This window comes from Pseudomyrmex gracilis, unplaced genomic scaffold (genome assembly GCF_002006095.1).
Source record: "Pseudomyrmex gracilis isolate BER0280 unplaced genomic scaffold, ASM200609v1 scaffold_147, whole genome shotgun sequence".
In the NCBI taxonomy this organism is placed as follows: domain Eukaryota; kingdom Metazoa; phylum Arthropoda; class Insecta; order Hymenoptera; family Formicidae; genus Pseudomyrmex; species Pseudomyrmex gracilis.
The window spans coordinates 143,031-164,469 of NW_018020731.1; the positions used below are offsets into that span (position 1 = coordinate 143,031).

The 21,439-nt window shown below is 44.2% G+C and overlaps 1 protein-coding gene across 2 annotated transcripts in view; it reads left to right on the forward strand.

Annotated features, from left to right (window-relative positions):
• The window catches only part of LOC109857143 (sex determination protein fruitless), a 60,216-nt gene extending 41,314 nt beyond the window's left edge, over positions 1 to 18,902 (forward strand). Inside the window, exon 5 of one of the 2 annotated variants that reach the window (XM_020433192.1) lies at positions 16,511 to 18,902. In XM_020433192.1, the coding sequence (XP_020288781.1) occupies positions 16,511 to 16,779 (269 nt within the window). In that variant the 3' untranslated portion in view covers positions 16,780 to 18,902. Of the gene's footprint in view, positions 1 to 12,647; positions 14,156 to 16,510 lie in introns of those variants that run through there. The other variant, XM_020433193.1, reaches the window with a different exon arrangement.
• Positions 18,903 to 21,439: the final 2,537 nt, after the last annotated feature.

A 21,439-nucleotide genomic window follows, 5' to 3' on the forward strand; every position in this document is an offset into this window, starting at 1 on the left:
ATAATAATATATAATCACAGAAATATTAATATATTGCTCCAGATTTATTAAGTACATATATATATATAATTAATATATTGGATAATTTATTTTATTTTGTTTTATCGTTTTATTTGATTTTATATGTATGTTATTCACTGTTTATATATTATACACAGCGCAAACATTTATATATTGCAATATATGCGACACACGCAAAGGATTTTATTTATTGATACAGGGTGGGTTGAATATATATATATATATACATATATAATATATATATTGCGTTATAAGATACCACTTTGCAGGTCTACCTCCTTGGCTGACAGATCACACACCGATCGAAGTTCTCTTCTTTCTCCCTTCGCCTCGTTTATTTTTCCAACTTGTTTTTTTTTTCCTTCTAGTTTGTTTTCTTCGTTTCTCTCTCGTGTTACGACGTTACACAGATGACGAATCGCGGTACGGCGTCGGTGTGCGCGCGCGTTCAAAAGAACATCCGGATTTTGTTGTCGCGAGAACGTATCGCCGCGAAAGTTCGCAAGAGCGTTCTCCAGCCTCTTAGCTTTCGGATATACGTTAACGTTCCTTATATATATATGTGAAAAATGTCCGTCTCTCTTCGGAAACTCGGCCGAGTTCGCTTCTTCCGGGTCGAAAGTAAAGCCCGCGCGATCGCGGGAGAAGAGACGACGCGCGAAAAACAAGCGGAGTTGGTGTCTGAAGGGGAAGACACTGCAGGAAAAGAACTTTTACGAGCCGAATGTGCCGATTTGCTCGACGAGATTCCGTCCTCTGTGCGAAGAAGATCGGCGGGAGGGGTTTTCAAACCTGTGTGTGAGACGACGGGCGATAACGTCGATCCTCTGTTGGGGAAACAATTGACTCTCACTCGGTGAATTTTTACGCGACCACATTCGTGTTGTTTTCGCACGCAAACGAATTATCGAAATTCGAACGAGATGTGATAAATATTCTTCTAAATCGTGTTTCCGGTTAAGTTTCAAAATCGTTGATGTGCGTCAATATATGCTTTCGCGCGTAGGTAAAAAAAAATTTATATTTCGAAATTTATTGATTATTGAAATTAAAGTGTTTAGTGTTCTCCCGACGACAAGGGGGAATATTTGTTGTCTTATGCCTGAAACAAAACAAAAAAATTGTTGATGTATTCGCGAGCTTTCGGTCGGAGTTCGTGTGACCGACCGCGAGAGTACGTGTGTGTCGCGCGTAATAATTTGGGTGTAAATTTTTATCGACTCCATCCGCGGGGCTTCCGGTGATGGGAGGCCCCGCCGTTTGAGAGCCCCTGCGGCGAAACGTCAGCGCGATATTTTTCCGCATGTTTCCACGATGCTCGTTCTCGATACGTCAAACTCGGATAAACGATGAACGGCGCGGCTACAGACGGCGCGGATTTCAGCCGCGTATGCGCACCCGTGCGCACACGTGTCTCTCCCTTACCCTCTATTCCTCTTCCTCTCACTCACTCACTCACTCAGTTACTCGCTCGCTCTAATCTCTTGATGCCGGAGGCTCTCTCGGTCGCGCACACCCGCTCGCCGCCCCTGCTGTGCACGCGGTGCATTGCGGGCCGCCCTCCGACGAGAGGAGGAGGGAACGAGAACGCTAGCTAGGGCAAGAGAGGAAGCTCTCTCGAGCCCTCGAGTCCGGGAGATCGATGTTCCCATCGTGCGCGCGAAATTATGACCCGGCCTGGTTCACAAGTCAGACGAACGAACCCGCGCCGCGCGCGCGGTCGCACTTAATTGGTTGACCGCGGCCAAGTTTAACGCCGGGGTTGACTTTCGCAATATTAGGACGAAAGTTTGCTTTTCATCTTTCATCCTAATATTGCGAAAGTCAATCCCGTCGTGTGCCGCTTCTCTTTCGTCGTCGCCATTAGACATGCAGTTGCGCCCGGACGAACGGTTCGGAGCTCCACCCGTGAGAAGAGGGAAACTTCCGTTTTTATCAGTCATTCGCGAGCAAGAACGAAATTACCCCCTTCTGGTTCGTTCTTTTTCAGCGCCGGTTCACATTCTCGCAATTCTCCCCGAAAGTCGCGGGGATATCTCGCGCTTATCGCACGCGGATCGATAGAAAAGTCTCGCTATCACGTCACATTAAAATCCGCTCGTTATTTTTGCCAGTTACTTTGCTCCTTAATTCGCGCGCTCGAATTTTCAGACTTTTTGCGTTTCAATCTCAAATTTGCGCCAATGTTTTATTCGCGAAGATTGTTAATAAATAACAAATTGAATTTTATTGCAAACGAGAAACGATATATTGTTATTATTATATAGAGAAAAAGTAAATAATTAATCGCGCCGCATATAATTCCGCTAATTGTGACAAGCTGCATTTAGCGCGTTAAAAGCGGCAATAACCGCGCGTGTGACGTCGATAATAAACGCTTGATTTTCCAAACGCGTGATGTTGTTTACCCGAACAATAGTTACATGTGTTGTTTACAATGGCTGTGCTATTTATTGCTCCAACGACTCTCTGGTGAAACGCGCGTGTGACTTTTCCGTCTCTCGTATTTACGCGCGCGCGGTCCCGCGCGCATAATGGGTCACGGCTGCTGTCAATTTCCGAAATTGTCCGTACGCAAACTGTCACGTAGCCGCAATCGTACAAAGCGTCCCGACAGCCGTCGCACAATGGCAATCTAATTGTCCGGCCTTTACACGCGCGGAACGATCGTTTTGCGGCGAACGATGATACGCGATACGCCGATAGAAACGATTTCCCGCTCCGACGCTAACCCGATTTTTAACTCGCAAAACTTCGTCCGCAAATTCGCGATATTCCCTTTCAAGTTTTTCAAGTGTCCTTCCGAGCGTCAAACACTTCGGGACGACCCCCGAGTGCTTGTTGTGAGGGACGACGTAATATTTTTTCGCGTATACCTTTCACCGCGTCGTTATTTCGATTGTTTGTTCTGTGCAAAGTCGATAGTTTTATCGTCGAGAGTAAAAAAAAATTCGTCGCGTGTTTTCTCGGCACTCGAAAGTTCGGATTGTTGTACTGCGAAATTGAGATTTTTAACCCTCTCCGACGACGAGTAGTAGTTGGGCGTGTTTTCAAAAAAACATGAAATCGATCGCGATTGAATAAAAATTAGGTCGCGTTGTTTAGGAAAAATTCAAAAAGATTTGGAAATCAAATTGTTTTTCTCACGTTTTGGAAAAAATGTGCGAAGAGGATGAAGCTTCAACCATTTCGGAATTCTTCCCCTTCCCGTCGGAGTGGTTCGGGTAATACTTCGTTATTTCATTACACATGCCTCGGCGTGCGCTTTCGCGCGTTCTATCGATCGACAACCGGCGCTCGAAATGATCGGGAGCGCCGCTCGCTGCTGCTCCGTGCACGCCGGAGCGCAATGTTTGGCATGTTACGTATTTCAATCATGCGCGGATAAATAGCTGATTGTGCGAGAGAGAGAGAGAGAGAGAGAGAGAGAGAACCAAACGCGCAAGCAAATCGCGCGGTTTTAACAGCGAGCATCGCGGTAACGCAATTGCGAACCGGTATTTTTCGGACTTCCTCATTAGATCGGAATCTTTTCTCGCGCGTGGAAAAGTTTTAGATATATTTAACATTCACGTCATTTCTCTTCGACGTAATCGCCGTTGTTTTTTTTATCACACGAGAAAGTTTCGCAGAGATCGGGAGAAGAACAATCTCGTCTTGAGCTACACGTGTACAGCTCCCGATAAATTCAACACACTTTCAGTTTCTCAACATCCCGCCTCCCGAATCTGAAGAAAGCTCTGCTCTTTCTCCCGTCGCGATTAGATAACTGCAGCGGGATAAAATGCAACGCCCTGATCCCCGCAGAGCGGAATCAACCGCGCCCGTGTTTGCCAAATATTCGGAAAGCACCGAGCTAACAAACATAATAATTTCGTATCGATTGGTGGATAATTAACGCGTGTTCAGTTCACTCCCGTTGTTTTTTTTTTTCTTTTCTTTTTCATTTCACGACAAAAGCCGGATAGTTTTATCTCTCTCGTGGATACGCGTACATGTGTTCCTCGCGCGGAATAAACACTCGTATTACGGCTTAGCCATTGTTTCTCGCTCTTCACGTTGGTGAATTTATTTTAACATACTGCAGATTTTTCGCGACGGGAGAGCCGCGGGCGGTGTTATTTGAAAAATACCGGAGAGATGCATACGCGGTGGATACATATACACCGCGTCGCGATCCGCCTGGAAAGCGAATACACGCGCGCGCGCAAAATCAGGGAAAAAACGCGAAGTTGCCGTCGAACGTAATCGGCGCGAATTGTTCCGTCTGCGCATCGAAACCCCCCAGATGAATGAACTTTTCTCCCGCGTCGTCGAATCGCGACGTTCCCCCTTTTTTCTCCTCTTCTCTCTTTCCGTGCGTGTATACGCGCGAAAAGCAACACCCCCTTACCGAGAGGCTGAGAGGAAAAGGAGGGTGTTTTTTTTTTTTTTTTTTCATACGCCGTCGTTTTTTCGTTACCGCCATCACGCGCGACTTTCCATCTCTTGTGTGCGGCGCATTATCGCGTGCGGACTAATTTATTCGCGCTTCATACATACACGGCAACACGCCGACGCGCGATTTGCTTTATGATTTCCACTTTTCCCTTTGCTCTCGCCGCGGCTCTTTCATCCTCCCTTCCTCCCATCCATCCATTCACCCTGTCGCGCGAGAATTTAAATATCTCTGGCCAAATTTTTTAAAACCCGCGGCTCGGAGGATATTTAAATCCGCGCTGACGGAGAAGGAGAAGAAGGAGGAGGTGAAGATTTCGTGTCGTGCAGGATTTCCGAGTGAAATGATAATTCGACCGGATAGCGATACGAATTTTTCAGAGCGCGAAGCGACGAGTCGTCGAAGAAACGCCTTTGAAATTGTGCAACGAATTGTGTGTTAACGAGTTAATAAATTCGCTCTCTTTCGAATTTGGTGTCACGTGTGTTTAGCGGCGAAGACCTTCAAATGGAAGAGAGACTACACGAGTAGTTTCGAATGTGTGTTGGCGCTTTTGTTACTTATTGCGCGATTTTTCTCATTAAAAAAAATTTTTGTCACTCGCTTGTATATTATGATAAGCGCGTATCGCGATGCAAATGTTTTCCTCTCTCTCTCTCTCTCTCTCTCTCTCTCTTGTCTCGTCTCGTAATGCGCCGGAAAAGTCGACGACTGGAGGAAACTCGCACAATGCCGACGCAAGTCGCAAACAACAATGGAAACTGTGTACAAGTGACGCGAGAGTTTTTTATCGCGGAGCGAGAACAAAATGAATTCTCCGATGAAAAGCTGAAACTCGAAGCGCGCGATTTAATATAAACGATTCGAGTCTCGAGTCCTCGCTTAAGCAGCTCCCGTCGCGACGACAAATTTATTATAAAATACGGGAGTGGGGAGTGAGGGTATTAACAATCAACAAAGACTTGACGATGGATGATAATTCTGATGAATCGTCTCTGGAGAGACGTCGTCTCTGGATACGTTAAATTTTAAAATCGATTTCGGTCTCTTTGCGCCTTGAATTATTCGTTCGGTTTGCGTTTCGGCACAAACACGTCGTCGTTTTCGATTTGAAAGATTCAATTCCGTTCTAAATTCGAGGCCATTCGCCTCTTCCCCCTCTTCTCCCTCCGACATAATCTCGCGCGCGAGCGGTGTGATTTATTATTTATTAATAACTGTCCGTCGGGATTAGGTGTCGCCGTTATTCGACGCGACGAGACGTCGTATTTCGTTTTCGCGAGCGAAAAGCCTAGCCGCGCTGGAGCAGGTTTTCTTTTTTGGTCTACGCGAGTCGAAGGTGTGTGTGTGTGTGTGTGCGCGCGCGCGCGCGCGTACGCGACGACGACGACGACGAGATACTCGGAAAAGAAGGTTTCGTCTTTTTCGAGAATCTCGCCGTCGATACCGCGAGAGCTCGTCGCGACGATAACGGCGTTATGGAAGCGCGCGAAGGCAATAACCTTTTTGGCGGCGGAAAGTTTATTTTCTCTGGGAAGAAGAGGAGCGGCGCGTGGCGTGACGCCCGTGAGAAAACGAACAAGACATTTCTATAAAGAGTCTTCTTTTTTCCTCGTCCTTCTTCTTCTTCTTCCTCGTAAGATCCTCGCTGACTTTTGTGCGTCCAGGCTCCTTTTTATCCCGGCTGTACACTATCGTATGTGTATGTGGCGATAGTATATAATGTACGAGCGCGCCGAAACTCCGTTCTTTTCGTTTTTCCGCGGACGGACGGGCGGGCGGGAGTTTGCACTCTCGTGATTTCGTTTTTCGTCGGACGAAATCGCGGGACTGGAACGTCTCACGTAACGTACACACATACATACATACATACATACATACATACACACACACACACACACACACACACACACACACACACACACACACACANACACACACACACACACACACACACACACACACACACACACACACACACACACAGGGTGCTTCGAAATAGCAAAAATATTGTTAGAAATATTAACAAACATACGGAACGTGTGTGGACGCGGCTGATGTTTTTTCTCGTCGGGAACGACGAGAGACAGAGAGAAAAAAACAAGTAATCGTAAGAATTGCAAGAAAAAAAAACAAAACACAAAAATTAAACGAATTAATCCTCAATGTTCAACCAAATGTCGTGTTCTATGAATGTGTATCTTTTCCTAACGTAAAGCGAAGGAAACTCTTTCACAGGCTCTAGATGTGCACTAAAAAAAAAAAAAAAAACTATTTGTATGTGATTAGTAACGCATAGTTAATTAAAGCGTAGTTAAGAGAGAAAATTACGGTTTGTCGTAAGTGAGTCGAGGAAAAGAAGTGATGAGGGAGGGAGGGGGGAAGAAGAGAAGTCTCTTTTATCTGCAGATACATCCAATCCAATATATGATAGAACATCGGAAGATGAGGAGATACGCTAGGAGGGAGGAGAGCGGGGGAAAAGGGGAGAAGTGTTCGACGTGCAAAAGTATCTCGCGCGACGAACACCATCTCCTCCCGCCCTTCTGCCCGCGGATCATCTGGCTGTTATATCGAAACTTTTATTATTATTAAATGGAAAAATTACACTAACTACTACTATTACTTCTCTATTACACTATATAATAATAATAATAATAATAATAATAATAAATAATAAATAATAATAAATAATATAATAATAATAATATATTACTATTAAATATTACTACATATAGGTATTTATGTTTACTGCGTGGTGTGGAGTGAAATCATTGTGATATAATAGATTGGTGCTAACACCTTTATTGAAATTGAAAATGAATTTAATGATGAATAATAATAATAATAATAATAATAATAATAATAATAAAATAATCGTGCAATATTGCGATAGTAAAAAATAAAAAACGGGGAGCGTGGGTGCTGTCGCGCGCTACGGTTCAAAGCGTTGCGTTTTCTCCGAGTTTACTTTCAAGCGGCGGCAACGAGCGGATGCGGTTCGAACGAATGGACGATGTTTCTCTTTCTGACAAAAAAAAAAAAAAAAAACTAAAATAAAAAAAAAATAATCCTCATATCGTCGCGTCCGGCAAACCTCACTCGATTCGAATCGGTGCGCGCGCGCGGCGTGATTTAAGCAACGACGATCGAATTTCAGGAAATTCCCCGCGGAATGCGATGACTCGACGCAACGCGGATGGATGACGCCCGTCAATTAGTTGCAAATACGCGTGCCGACACAGTTTGGGACACAGTGGGAGCAATCAGTATCACTGCGTACAGTTGCATACACAAATATCCAAGTACTTAAATAGATTTAATTTCTCAAAAAAAAAGAAAAAAAATTATTCGTTCCCTGTTTTTATCGTGTTCTGGAGGAGAAACAGAGAGAGAGAGAGAAGGGGGGGGGCTTTAGCAATTTCTCTCAAAACTTTCGCAATTGTTATTTCTCCTCGGTTATTGTTATTATAAGTTGTTATATTACTTGAGTTTTTTTATTTTTCGACGGTGTGCAGCTTGTGATCCTTCGAAGAGAGATCCGCTTGAAAAACAAACGCCTCCAAAAAAAAAGAATCCTTTTGCTCAAAACTAACGTCGCGTGTATAACTATACTGCGCGCGCGCGCGACGCTACGTACGTCAAATTGCGTCGACGCATCACCTGCACACAGGGCGAGGCGAGAAACAGTGATACGATTCCCTCCGCTCCTCTCCCCGAATCGGGTGTAGATCGGGCTGGCGCGATTGAGGACAATTTAAAAAAAAAAAAAAAAAAAAAAAAAACTAAGCGATCGAGAGAGAGCGTGTAAGGAAAGTGAAGAAAGAAACTATGGCTGTGCACGTGAACACGTTGAGTGTAGTTAAATAGGCGTTATCTAAGAATTAGGCTTAGTTGATAGGAAAATATAAGGGGCGCGTTTGTAGGCGTTTTCCTGTTTGTGTTTTCTCGCCAGCGAGCGACAGCCCCCCGCTCCCGCAACTATATACATTATTAAACTACATAAAAGTACTATTATATTAAAATATTTCTTCGTATAATTAATTAATATATGCAACAACAACAACAAATCACGAATTAAACCTTTATGGATACACATATGTACACACGAGCCATATATATATATATATATATATATATGGCCATATATATATATATATATATGTATATGTATATGTGTATATATTTCTGTCTTCATATACACAATATAAATATATATATATATATACATGCATATATATATATACATACATACATTTTGTTATTTTTCTCCGAGGATGTGAAAATAAACTATATAATAATTATAAATTGTAACACAATATATAGGGGATCAGTGTTCTACTTACTATTTAAAACAAAAAAAAGGTAAAAACGATAAAATTAAAACTTAAAGCGTGTAAAAGTCGGCGCGCGTTCGTCAGATTGACAGTTGTGATTTTGCACGGCGCGATAGAACGTTAATGTCGAATTTAAAAAAAAGAAAAAAGAAAAAAAAACAAAAAAACCCAATAACAACACGTAACGTCGAGTCCAATTGTTTTGGATAAATTTTTAAACACACTATTTAAAAGGCGAGCCTCCGAGAGATTGGATTCGACATTACGTGAAAACGAACGGCGAAAAGAAGAAAAAAAAATCGTTATTCATTGCATTTTCCGTGTGATAACGTGTGTGAGAAACGAGAGCGAGCGCGCGTGACAGAGAGCGAGATAATAAACCGGAGACAAGAAATATAGAAGAGAAAGAATTCGCACGTGCCGCTCTCACGCGAAAAAAAAAAAAAGGAAAAGGAACCAAACTGCGACCAATATTCTTCCTTTTTTCTCCTTCCCCTCTCCTCTTCTCCCTCAACTTGTCTCGCTCCTCTTTTGACACACGTCGAAGAAGAATTTGCATCACCGTCCAGTCGCGCTCAAAAACTAAGATAAAAAGCTCAAACGTACTAACGCGAGTTTTTAGCGAACTTCGACAGAGAGAGAGAGAGAGAGAGAGAAAAAAAAAAATTCCGAAAAGTTCGTAATCAGAGTGATCGCAAACTTTTCGTCAACGTGTCATTCTTTCTTTCCGTTTTACGTCGGGGGTCACCTAATCCGCCCCCGGTCCCACTCCTCTCTCCCCGTTTTATCTTTCTTTTCCTTCCCTTAGCGAACGCTTGTAGTTTCCAGATCCTTATTTCCGGTCGTTTCTCTCCTTTTCATTGTTGTCAATTCGTTTCGAAGATTCCAAGAGCTTTCGGACACAACTGCAGAGACGTCGCTTGTGCAAAGGTTACTTTATATATGTCATATAAAAGCGACCGATAATGAACATTCGGGACGAAAAGCGGGAGCAAAACCCGTTCGATCTTATTTGTCGTATCGATTGTCTCGTCTTAGATAATGTCTTTTTCTTTTTTTTGGATCAAAAAAAAGCGACGACAATTATCACGACGTTCGTTTATGTAGCGCTGACCTGATTGTTCGAGAACACACAAAAAAAAAAAAAATTTCTGAATGCAACGAGATGATTAAAAAGACGGAAGCATAATCTAATCTTTCTCGAGCAATTTCGTGTTACCACAATTGTTTAGCTTTGAAAAAAAAAAAAAAACAAACAAAAACGTGCAATAAACGAAACTCAGCGAAGAGAAGGGCGTCGTTGCTTCTCTGTTTCGCTAAGTGCGCGTATTGTGCAACAATTTTACACACACACATACACACACACACATACCGATATGATTATTATTGTAGTCTTGTAAACTTTTCGACCGCTGCCGATCGAGGGAACGAAAAAAAAAAAGAAATAAAAAAACCACAAAAAAAATACAAATAGGCGTTAACCGGTTTTGTTACACGGGGAAAATTTTGTTCTCACTCCTATTTCTTATATTGTTATCGCAATTATATTCTTATACCCTTATATATGGATTATTCTCTAACCCTATAAAGTCTCTTATGTTTACAATTGCATTATTATACACTTCTTTAATTCTAATGTAGATAATACGGATGATGTAATGATAAACAACAACAAAAAAAAATATGGAGAATTAATTATATGTGCATTTAATGTATTTCATACTAATTTTTTGATTAAACATAATTGTGTGTTAACTCTGGCCGTCTACCTTTCTTTTTCTCTTCCAGATCATTTTTTCTTCCTTTTTCTCACGGCGTTTCCGCACGGTGTTCATCGAACGACGATTTACTTTTGCATTTTTTTTTTCCCGTTTTCTCTGATTACCTTCTCTTGACCGATTGACGATTTTTGCCGCGCACCTTTCTCAAAGCTATACATCGAAGTATTTAGAGTTTTTTTTTTGTTTTTAACCAAGTTTTATTATTGATCGAACACCTTGGGAAAGGTCGTAAGTTTTCATTCGAGATGAAACTGGTGCTTGCGAAAACGTGCGGCAAATGTCAATCAGTTTTCATTTCGAGATCATGTGAAGCCGAGCTTTATTAGAAATTAAGCAGAGCGGCGAAATATTTTTGGTTTTGACGGATTGATTTCCACTTTTATAACAAGTAATTTGTAAGCTAATCGTATTCTCTCGGCGAACGTGATAACGACGAAGATTATTGGGAAAATCGCGCTTAATTAAACAAAATTGACGGACTCGCTGAAAATAAAAAACTTATCTCTTATTCGCGAGTCTGTCGAATAACTTGCTTGATTTATTGTGTTTATCTCGGCGCGCGCGAATGTCGCCTATTTTTACGCCGATAAGCAATTTATCGCGCGGCTGGATGTAACCCACCTATAACGTCGCAACTGTTAGACCGCACTCGTGAAATTCACGTTACGTTCGATTTGTCACGTGCGAGAACACACACAGACAGACACACACACACACACACACACATCCACGAGTCGAATCGCCGGAGCGAAAGAAAACCGACGCGAGGCAGCAGCGAGGTGGTTTACATCTTCGAGTGTGTGCGTTTGTGTGTACGCGCGCGCGCGCGCAAGACCGACACACGAGCGACTTGAGAAAACGCGAGCGGTTTGGATCTCTCTCCACGTCGCGGGGTTTCAATTTTATGACTGCGTGTCGATACGACGTATGTAACTCGTGTACGTACGAGTTTTCCCATGTGCACGTAGCGGCGGCGCGACGCATACAGTGAAAATGTGCTTTTCTTGCGGCGACGACGACGACGACGACAACTACGACTACGACGAATAGGGCGACGCGCGCGGTCTTCCTTCTCGCGCGAGAGACCGCCGAGTTTTACCGAAATTCGTGTCGCGATTCGTTTTCGCGTCATCGCGATGCGAATCTCCCCGACACGTATTTCTCTTTTCTCCATCATGATATGACGTTCTCTCGCGTGAATGCGAATCCTCAAGAACGTATCTTCCCGGAGATGTGACGAAAGGATGCACGGAGCGATCCAAATTGGAATGGAATCGCGCGCGTCTATGGGCTCTCTCCCCGTGCGTGTAGAATCTCCTTGTAGGTGCGAAAAGGTCGGATGTTTAACGAAGCTGCGAGGTGATTTTGTTTCCAACGCAACGCTCGCGATGAAAAGAGTGAAATGTGTTTGGTTTCTGTGATCTTCGAGATCCGCGCTTTTCTGTGTGTGTTCTTTTTTTTTTTTCTTTTTTTTTTTTTTGATTTTCGAGGAAACCCTCGAATTTCTTTCTTTCTGAAGTTTCTCATCCCGGATGTCGTCTTCGTCCTTTTGTGTTTTTGATTTTGCCATCCTCCTTGAAGTCAAGTAAGTTTCGTTCCAAGTGTCTGGCGTCACGTATCTGTTTTGGTGTCCTTTGTCTTTGCAATACAGAGCGGAAGTTCGTCCACCTCCGAAAGATTGTCACGCATCCTTATACGCACACGCACGCGCCACCTGGGTGATGAAAAACACGAGAGGGAAAAATTAACGAGCGAACCTTCCCCCCCTCTCCACAATCACGAGCATCCAATTCGGCATCAAGGGGCATCAAATTTTGCGGGTGATAAGAAAAAAAAATAAAAAAAAATAAATAAAGACGCGTGTGATAAAACGAAAAAAAAAACAGAGCCGGAAATAGAGCGATGACAACGAGGGGGTGGAGAAGAAGGAGGAGGAGAAACAACGGCGTCTCGCGAGGCGCCGTGAGATAGATAGAGAGAGAGAGAGAGAGAGGAGATTAACTTTTCGGCCCGGGGCATAATTTCGGTGCTGCTTTGCTGACGCTGTGGTTTTCTGTTGTTGTGTTGCAGAGCTGAAAAATTGGCGGATATCACAGATATTTAAGAGACACAGTCACAGCGACGAGAGGAGGCGGTGCTCGTTGTGCGGTAAGGTCGTGACGAACGTGCGCAATCACTATTACGTGCACTTTCCGGGAAAGTACGCGTGCCCGTTCTGTCCGTCGGTGTACACGCGCAGCGACTCCCTGCTCACGCACACGCGCACGAAGCACGCGAACCCGCCGCAATAACGCACGCACGCGTCGCAGACGCGTCAAGCCGCGAACCTTAAGCTGGGGATCTAGCGAATAACACGCGCGGATGTGAGAGACACACACAAACACAAACACACACACACACACACGAGAAAGATACAAACGCGTCCTCTTGTTTTCTCCTTTCTTCTTTCTCCCTCCCTTTTCCTCCTTCCGTCCCGAGAGAGAAGGACATGTCTCTCACGACGACGAAGGTGAGCGAAAACACGACCGCGGTGACAACAGGTTCGCGCGTAAGTTCGAGCGAATTACTTTTCCCGTCGATCGGCAAATCGCATTTGACGAGGAAATCGCGCGACAGAAAGATTTCCGCGTGTAAGTAACTTTGCGGAGACGTGACGCTGCACAAAGACTGATCCACACAGATGTGCGATGACCACACGGTGCCAAAGATGACCACGCGTTGTAACGCGATCGCGCTCAAAAATGTGTGTTTCTGCAATTGCTCTCATTCGAAAAGGCGCGCGAGATCGAACGAATTAACTTCTAATACCGTTAGAATTTTGTAATAATAAACGTTAGTCTTGTTTCCCGCTTCACACCGCGGGAATACGTCTCTCCTTTTTTCTGCGGACATCCCTGAAGGTGTATCCCTTCGAACTTGGATGCTCGATTTTAAAACGTGTGTTAAATACACGACGCCTTACCTCGGAGAGAACCGTCTGCGCACACACGGAAACGCAATTAAATCCTCGTCAAGCTTAATTACGAATTCACAGTTTTACTTAATATTTAATTAACTTTCTGTACATATACACACACAACACATACACACGTCTCTGACGCGATCGCGTAATTTTATATTAATTATTCTTTGATTAATTGTTTTCATAATTAACAGCTGTATTGATTTGCAGATATTAAGCGTGCAGTTTTTATATCGGGAAAGAAATTAATGTAAAAATAAATTACAGAGAAAAACAATTTTTTAACGCAATTTTATGTCATTCTCACGTATTTAAGAATGTGTTTTGCACCGAGGGAAGTGACGAGATTTGAAAAATTGTTTTTAAAAATGGCAAGCACGGCCTTTATTTTTAAAAACCGGAGAAAAACAGAGATAGCTTGTTTTCGCGCGATATCGCGCACGATTTGTCACTGACTCGCGTTATCAGATTTTCCCCCGTAGAGATATATCGCGAATTAGCGGACTGCGAAACACGATATAGCCGTAATTGTAGATAAAAAAAAAAAAAAACAATTCCACGCGCGGTCCACGAAGTATTTCCATCGTGGATCTCTTCGTAACGCTTTGTAACGCGTCGACGAACATCGCGTCGGTAAAACACACATGCCAAAGACCCGTCGCGAAGCAAAGTGTTACGCGTAGTGCGTAAGTCGAACGAAGAGTGGAAAAGTTGAAGTTAAATGGAAACCTCGCGAAGTTTTTTTTTTTTCTCAAAAAAAAAAAAAAAGCGGCGGTTTCACTTCTCTAAGCGCGAGCTCCGCTTCGACTCTCCTCTTCGCGCGAGGATTCTTCGAGTGACGCGCGAGTATCGATCTTCGTTTGACGAATTAATTAATTAACTTCCGCAGCGCTGCGCTGTTTCATTCCAATCAAACGTTCTGATTTGCATCATCTTCCCGCGAGACGTTTGCTCTTCTCACAACGCGTCGAATCTGACAAGATTCGCGGGTGATTTCCGAATCGCGCGAAATAATGGACTTCACGAACGGGAATATGATTCAAATCGCACGCTTTGATGCGTGTACACGGTTGTACACGCGACCGATTAGAGTTAAGGAGGATTCGATGAGGATTCTTTGGGAAATTGTTCATGTTTCATTTATTAAGACACAGAGATGTAATATAGTATATATATATATAGATATATATATATATACATGTTGTGTACATGCACGAGAAAATAAATGCGTTAGCAAGAAAAACGATTTTTCTGGAAAATGTTGAAAGGAAGGGTGTGTGTGTGTGTGTGTGTGTGTCGGCACGTCATGTGTCTCTCGTCTCTCCGCGTTTTCGAGCAACTATGCCGTGAACTACGATGCGGATTATCGGAAGGGGATTGGTGGATAGGTGCGTTTCGATAATCGATACGTGGCATGCCTTCGGGGGGGTAAGCTGGTATTTGACGGCACCGCAACGCCTTCATCAACTCCTGATTATTCTGAAGTATGCGCGCTCGAGCGCGCGGCAGTACTGCTACTCAATCACCGTGTATTCCCGTGTGTGTGTGTGTGTGTGTGTGTCGGAATCTTGTTTAAGAGACAAGCTTCTCCTTCGTCTTCGCCGCATTCGCAATTGTTTAATCGTGCGGAATAATTTTGTTCGGAAGTATATTTCTTGTTTCTTCTTCTTTATATTCGCGTGGATCAGGAGCGAATGCGCACACGTGTGTTTCCCTCTTTTGCGAACAATCCAGTAAGGTGTAAAAACACGAGCCTTGGCGCAGGATGTGTAGAATATAAATTGCGTGATGTTTTAAATCGAATATTTTTCCACATTATTTATACGCGGTAATTAGCGTCTCAACAATTATTTTCGGCAATTTACAAAAATTAGAAACGACAAATCGAAAAGTCTCTGCATAAATTACAAAATCGCGTGCCAATTAACCGAGAGACTTGAAACGGGGGTTTAGAAGTTGCCGCGAAATGAAAGAAAAGTAAATTCAATGTTGGTACTGGAGAAAAAGAATTTTTTTCGCGATAGGATCTTCTGCTCGTCGTTGGCGCGGATTATTCGAACAGCAGCGGGAACTTCGTTCCTTATTCGTCATTTATTTTAGAAACTCGAGGAGAATCCTGCGACGAGAGAGAGAGAGGTAAGAATAGCGTCTGATCCTCAGGCATTATTTTTTCCTCTCGATGTGCTTGTCATCTTCCTTCCACGGCGGCGTCGAGAGAGAACGTGAGTATATATATATATACATACACATCTATATACGCAGGATGCTTGTGAAATATGTGTCTATGCTTGCGCGGCAATTATGAGCGAGAAGGTGAATGGCGATTGTGTGCGTGTGGACACACTTTACACATGTGACCAAGACACTTCCAATTCGACTCACTCTGCCTTGCCTTGTAACGTCACTTTTGTTCTGTTTCTTTTTTTTTCCCCTCTCCGTTCTTCCGTGCGTGTCCTTGAAGGGTCCAATAAATTCGCGAAGTTCGCTCGGATCGTTCAAGGGCACCTCTTGAGACACGAGATTCCGCATTCCATAAAGAGAAAAAAAAACCACACAAAACCACCCATCGCACCGAAGGGTCCAAGGATTTCGACGTCTCGTAAAAATTTCAGGATTTGTGACGCCGATTCCAAAAAAAAAAAAAAAAAAAACAAAAACAAAAACAAAAAGAAATCTCGGCGATTCCGAAATCGAAGGATCTCTCGAGAGAAATCGAGAGAGTCGAGGAGTTCAGGATGAGATCCTGGACTCGTCGTGACCCTTCGGATTTTCCGAATCCGGAGATTGTTTTAACGCTCGTGACCGACCGCGAAGTGATTCAACATCAAAGATCCCTTGCGAAGACTCTCTGCGTCCCGTAGACTCTCTTACGATCTGAGGAGATTTCGGGATTCTCCGGGGCGCGACGATTGTCGAGTTTTTGCGAACAACGAACACGAGAGCCATGTAGATTGCTTGTTGGGTTTTGCAGGTTCATCGAATCAATCCCCCTTCAATTATCACAACATGTTCGCCGTAGCGCTTAACAGCCCGGCGATGTGGAAATGCCTCGCCTGCGGAAAGCAGGTGACCAATCGTTGGCATCACTTCCACATACACACCGCGCAGCGCTCGCTGTGCCCGTATTGCCCGGCCACCTACAGCAGGATCGACACTCTGCGCTCGCACATACGCACCAAGCACAGGGAGATGCTTTTCGAGTCCCCGGCGCCCGTGACACTCGGCAAGAGATCCTTGTAGAGGATGGCAAGTGTCTCGCGGAGAAGACTCGCGGAGCAAATGCGACCGCCGCCACCGCCGCTCCCGTTGCCGTATCTGCTCTATGAGCACCTGTTCGCGTCCTGCTTCGGCTACGGGTTGCCCTGGACGCCGGGATATCGGGGACCCATGGGATGAAGCTGCAAGCGCTTCCGCCGGCACTCCGCCGCGGAGAAGGAGCTCGTTTGTCTCGCCGACGCTCTTCTGAGTTGTCGCTGGAATAGCCGCGGCGCGTACAAGATGGAGATTTTAAAAATTGTACTATTATAGACAAAAAAAAAAAAAACAAACAAATCGACTCGCGGAAATCTATCCCGGCGTCAAAAAAAAAAAAAAAAAAAAAAAATCTATCGAGCGTCGGCGAGACGCCACGCCCATCTCCTCTCGATCTCGAAGAGGAGTTTCGGTGGAAGCTGGAAGCCGATCGGCGCGAAATTCCATTCTCTTGAAAATGAATGGGTGTAACGATCATTGTTGCGTCTTCGGACAAGCCGCTGTAGAGGAGAGAGGGGTGAAAGAGAGGAAGAGAGAAAGAGGGGGAGGGAAAGAGGACGATTCTATCGGGACACGTATCGTTCATCGACGGTCGTGTCGATTGTGTGTGTTGTCCCGGTACAACCGCCTCTTGTATATTCTGTTACATCGATATGTCTCGTGAGGCGAGTGTGTGGAAGGAGCGAGAGACGTCGCGGCCGATTGATTCCCTTGTCCTATTTGTTCCTTTTGCCCGCTGCTGTCGATCGGGCAGGGAAATAAATGGGACAAGCGGATCTATCGGCGACACGTTCCATGCGCTGTGACGATATGATGACGCATCCGAGTGTCAGAGAATTTTGCGAGGACAATCGATCGATAGAGTAAAAACAAACAAAAAAGTTAAAAAAAACCAAAAAAAAAAAAAAAAAGAAAAAAAAAGACGGACGGAATCACTTTCGCGAAAAACACACAGCTGTGGGGTCTCGTTCGGTTCTCTCTCTCATCGAGGCGGATCGCGAGAAACGGAACAAGAATTTTGAAATACATTTTATTGCTCTAAGCGCGTATTTAAAAAATATTATTACATTGTGCGAGCGTTGTTTTCTCGCGGGGGTGAACTCGCCCCCTCCTCGAGCGCGCGAATGTATTGTAAAGAAAAAGAAAAAAACCGAAGATTAGTTGACGGTACAGTTACGTACCGAGATGTCTTTCCGATATGTATTGTACATTCTTAAATCTTAGCGGAGAAACATTTTATTTTTTAAGATCGACATGTATGTATATTGTACACACATTTATTTATTTATTTTTTAGACACTTAAAACCCGATTTCTAATCTTCCGCAGTATTTTTTACACACACACACACACACACACACACCATATTTGAAAATAAATTCTTTTAAGTAAAATCATTCCTCGACACACACACACACACATACAAGTTGAGCGCCACGCGTTGTGCCACCGACGGTGCGCAGACAGTTTTATATAGGAAACGAGCCAATTAGCACAATTAACGATTAGGGAATAGGAAGATGAACGTTTCCTTGGTCACACACGCGGAGAGATTAATTACCGAAATTGTTCTGGCGGTCCGCTTCCGAAGACGTTAACACAACGAAGTAGAAAAAAACGGATTTCACTGTCTCGGCGAACGAGAATACCTCGTTCCGAAGGGGCGCGCGAGATCGACGGTCGCGCGAGAGGAGACGTTTGTCTATACGCTTTTAAAAAAATTGCCTTCCGCGCCGATCGTCGACGAAAAGATTGGTGGGATACTTCGGAAACGGTGGCGGAGACTCTTTCTGCGCACGCGCGGCTTTTCTGTTCATACTTCCTACGTGAAAAAAAAAAAAAGAAAAGAAAAAAGAAACGGTCTAATTAAGTGCAGTGGAACGCGCTGAAACGCGTGCTGTGATCTTCAGACACCGAAAAAAATGCTCTCAAAGATCGGGCCGTCGTCACCGTCGTCCTCCTCTCTGTGTGTGTTGTTAACCGGGAAATCGTTTCCCGAGGTGATAAACGGCCGTCTCGCGAGAGAGACGTTTCGCGCGCGACGTTCTTTGAGAGCGTTTCTTATTTCGCTACGCGCGATCATTAAATAACGACCATTTTTCTCACGATTGATTCGCGTTATATATATATATATATATATATATATATATATATATATATAATAATAGTAATAATAATAATAATAATAATAAACGGTCTGATTTGCAGACTTCAACTTGTATTATACGCATCGATGTCTCAGCGCCGGTCGAACGTGCTCGTGTGCGCGCGCGAATCTCGCGCGCACGAGACACTTTCGCGGGGAGCTGGTCAATTCAGAGTGACGGACTGGCCTAATATCTCTCGAGGAGAGGGTAAACAAACACGAGAAATACATACACACAGTATTATTTATTTAAATCGAATCGTAATCGCTCGAATACGCGCGTGCACACACGCGAAGCTTCCAAACTTTTGGTTTCGAGAAGAAAAAAGAGCTTATACCCTCGAAGAGGTCGAAAGAGATTTGTGAAAGATTGTAAACACGAGAGACAAAAATTGTCGCAATTACACGCGGCGCCGAAGCGAGCGAAATAAAATAAAAAAAAAAAAATCCGACGAATTTCGAACGATTGTTATTTTCACAGGGACCTCGCGTGTCGTCACGAACACGCTTCAAACGTGAGTGAATTTTTTCGATTTTACAACATTTCTTCTAGACAGTATTAGTTAGACGCTTTTAGAGAGCCCTGTCAGCCAGTCCGTGTCAGATCTTTACATGTTTGTGTGTAACTAATAAAAAAAAAAAAAAAACATTTGTTACCTCGTCGATCCCTTCCAGCTTCTTTGGTCGTCGGAAGATTGATGAAATTCCGCGACGATTCTCGCGCGCGCGCGAGAAGGACCTTTGCCCGAGAGATGTCGCGGTGTGACAAGCCACTCCGGCCTCGCGAAAGAGCCGTTTGTTGTAAAATTAAAAAACATTTGTAAATATCCGCGAAAAAACCGGACGGAATAAAAGCGATCGATTCTGTCTGCCACGTATTCTTTCAAACGTAAAGATTTTTATCGCGCTTCAATATTTTTGGCGAAGTACGCACAAGAATCGACCGCGCGCTCATCATTAAGCTCCTAATCGTACATGTAGCCTAAGCTTTTAATCATAGCCTAATCGTAGATTTAATCAGAGTGGGATAAAAACGGGCGTCTCGTTGAACTCTTTTGTTCTTTTCATTTGCTTCGGGGGAGGGGAGGGAGGGGGTTGATAAAGAATATTAGCGCGGTTGTGATAGGATTCGCGGACGTGTCGGATCGACTTTTGTTTCGAAACATTTTAGTCCTGGGACCAACTCGAGCGTCGTCGTCGTCGTCGTCGTCGTCGCATTAACTCCGCGCGGTTATAATTGAAAGTTAAAAACACAGATTTCGCGAAACGGGTTTAGAGAATCGCGCGCGCGCGGTCCTCGCCGGACACAACGGCGATCGGGGACGGGACTCCCCTTCGTCGCTGATAAATGAGGGAGCGACGAGAAGGGGAGGATGAGGAGAGAGAGAGATTGTATAATCGAGCGACGTGTACTTTTTCAATCGACGGCTCGATTTAAAAAAAAAAAAAAAGTTTCCGTGTCCGACCAAATTATCGGGTCTGAGCTGTTCGAGACGAGATCGCCCGCTTCGCTTTCCTCTCCTCGTCGCGCGTTTTTCGCGACGGGAGTGAGAAGCGCGGATGACAAGGGGCGCACGTGCCATTGTAAATAGCGGGACCGCGGCCGCGCGAGACTGGAGTGGCGTGACACGTCCCGGTGTGATACGTCCGAATTTTGAGGGATCGCGACGTTTCCTGCGCGCGATCAGCGCGCGTGCGAATATTGTACGTAGTATCGTCGTGTGCACGTTCGGAGAGATAATTTCTCCGCGACCGAAAGCAGAGCTAGATATACGACCGCGCGATTCCTTTCCCTCCCTCCCACCCTCCCTCCCTTTCTCCAAAACAAAGAAACGCCAGACTCGATCAAACAAACAGAACTTTATCATGAGAACTGAAACGCGCGATGATAATGAAGTTAACGATCCTAATTAGCACGCTCCGAAAAGAGGAGAAACTGCTTTCCAGTTCTTGCAATGCACAGACCCACTGGTTTAATTAGTCTCAACTTTGAATCTTGAGGTTTTGATTCTCGGCGAGAAAGAAAAAAAAAAATATTTTACGCGCGCTACTCTCGATCGCAGAAGGCGAAGGTACAATTAATTTTGAATGACCGATTAGATAGAAGTAACAAGATGTTGATTTGGTGTAATGTGTTATATAAATATATATAAGATAAGAAAAATTATTACCAAACTGACATCTCGTTGCTCTTGTCGGACCGAAAAAAATTAATTGTATATTTGATACCCGGTGTTTGGACGAGAAGAAGAGTTTTCTCTCTTCGTGCTCTTTCGCCTTGACGTGCTGTCGCGGTCCGACGAAAAAAAAAACCCACGTTCAAAATTCTCGGACGAGGCAATTCTTTTTCCTCTTGTGGCAGATGCCGTCCTTTTTTTTCCAACTAACGAATTTCCACCCATTGAAGCGTCAGATTCCATGAAAATTTGCGAATTTTCGCGAGTTCTTCTTGTGTGCGCGCCCCGCCCTTTCCCGTGTTACTTCGTGATCACGAAAAAATTTG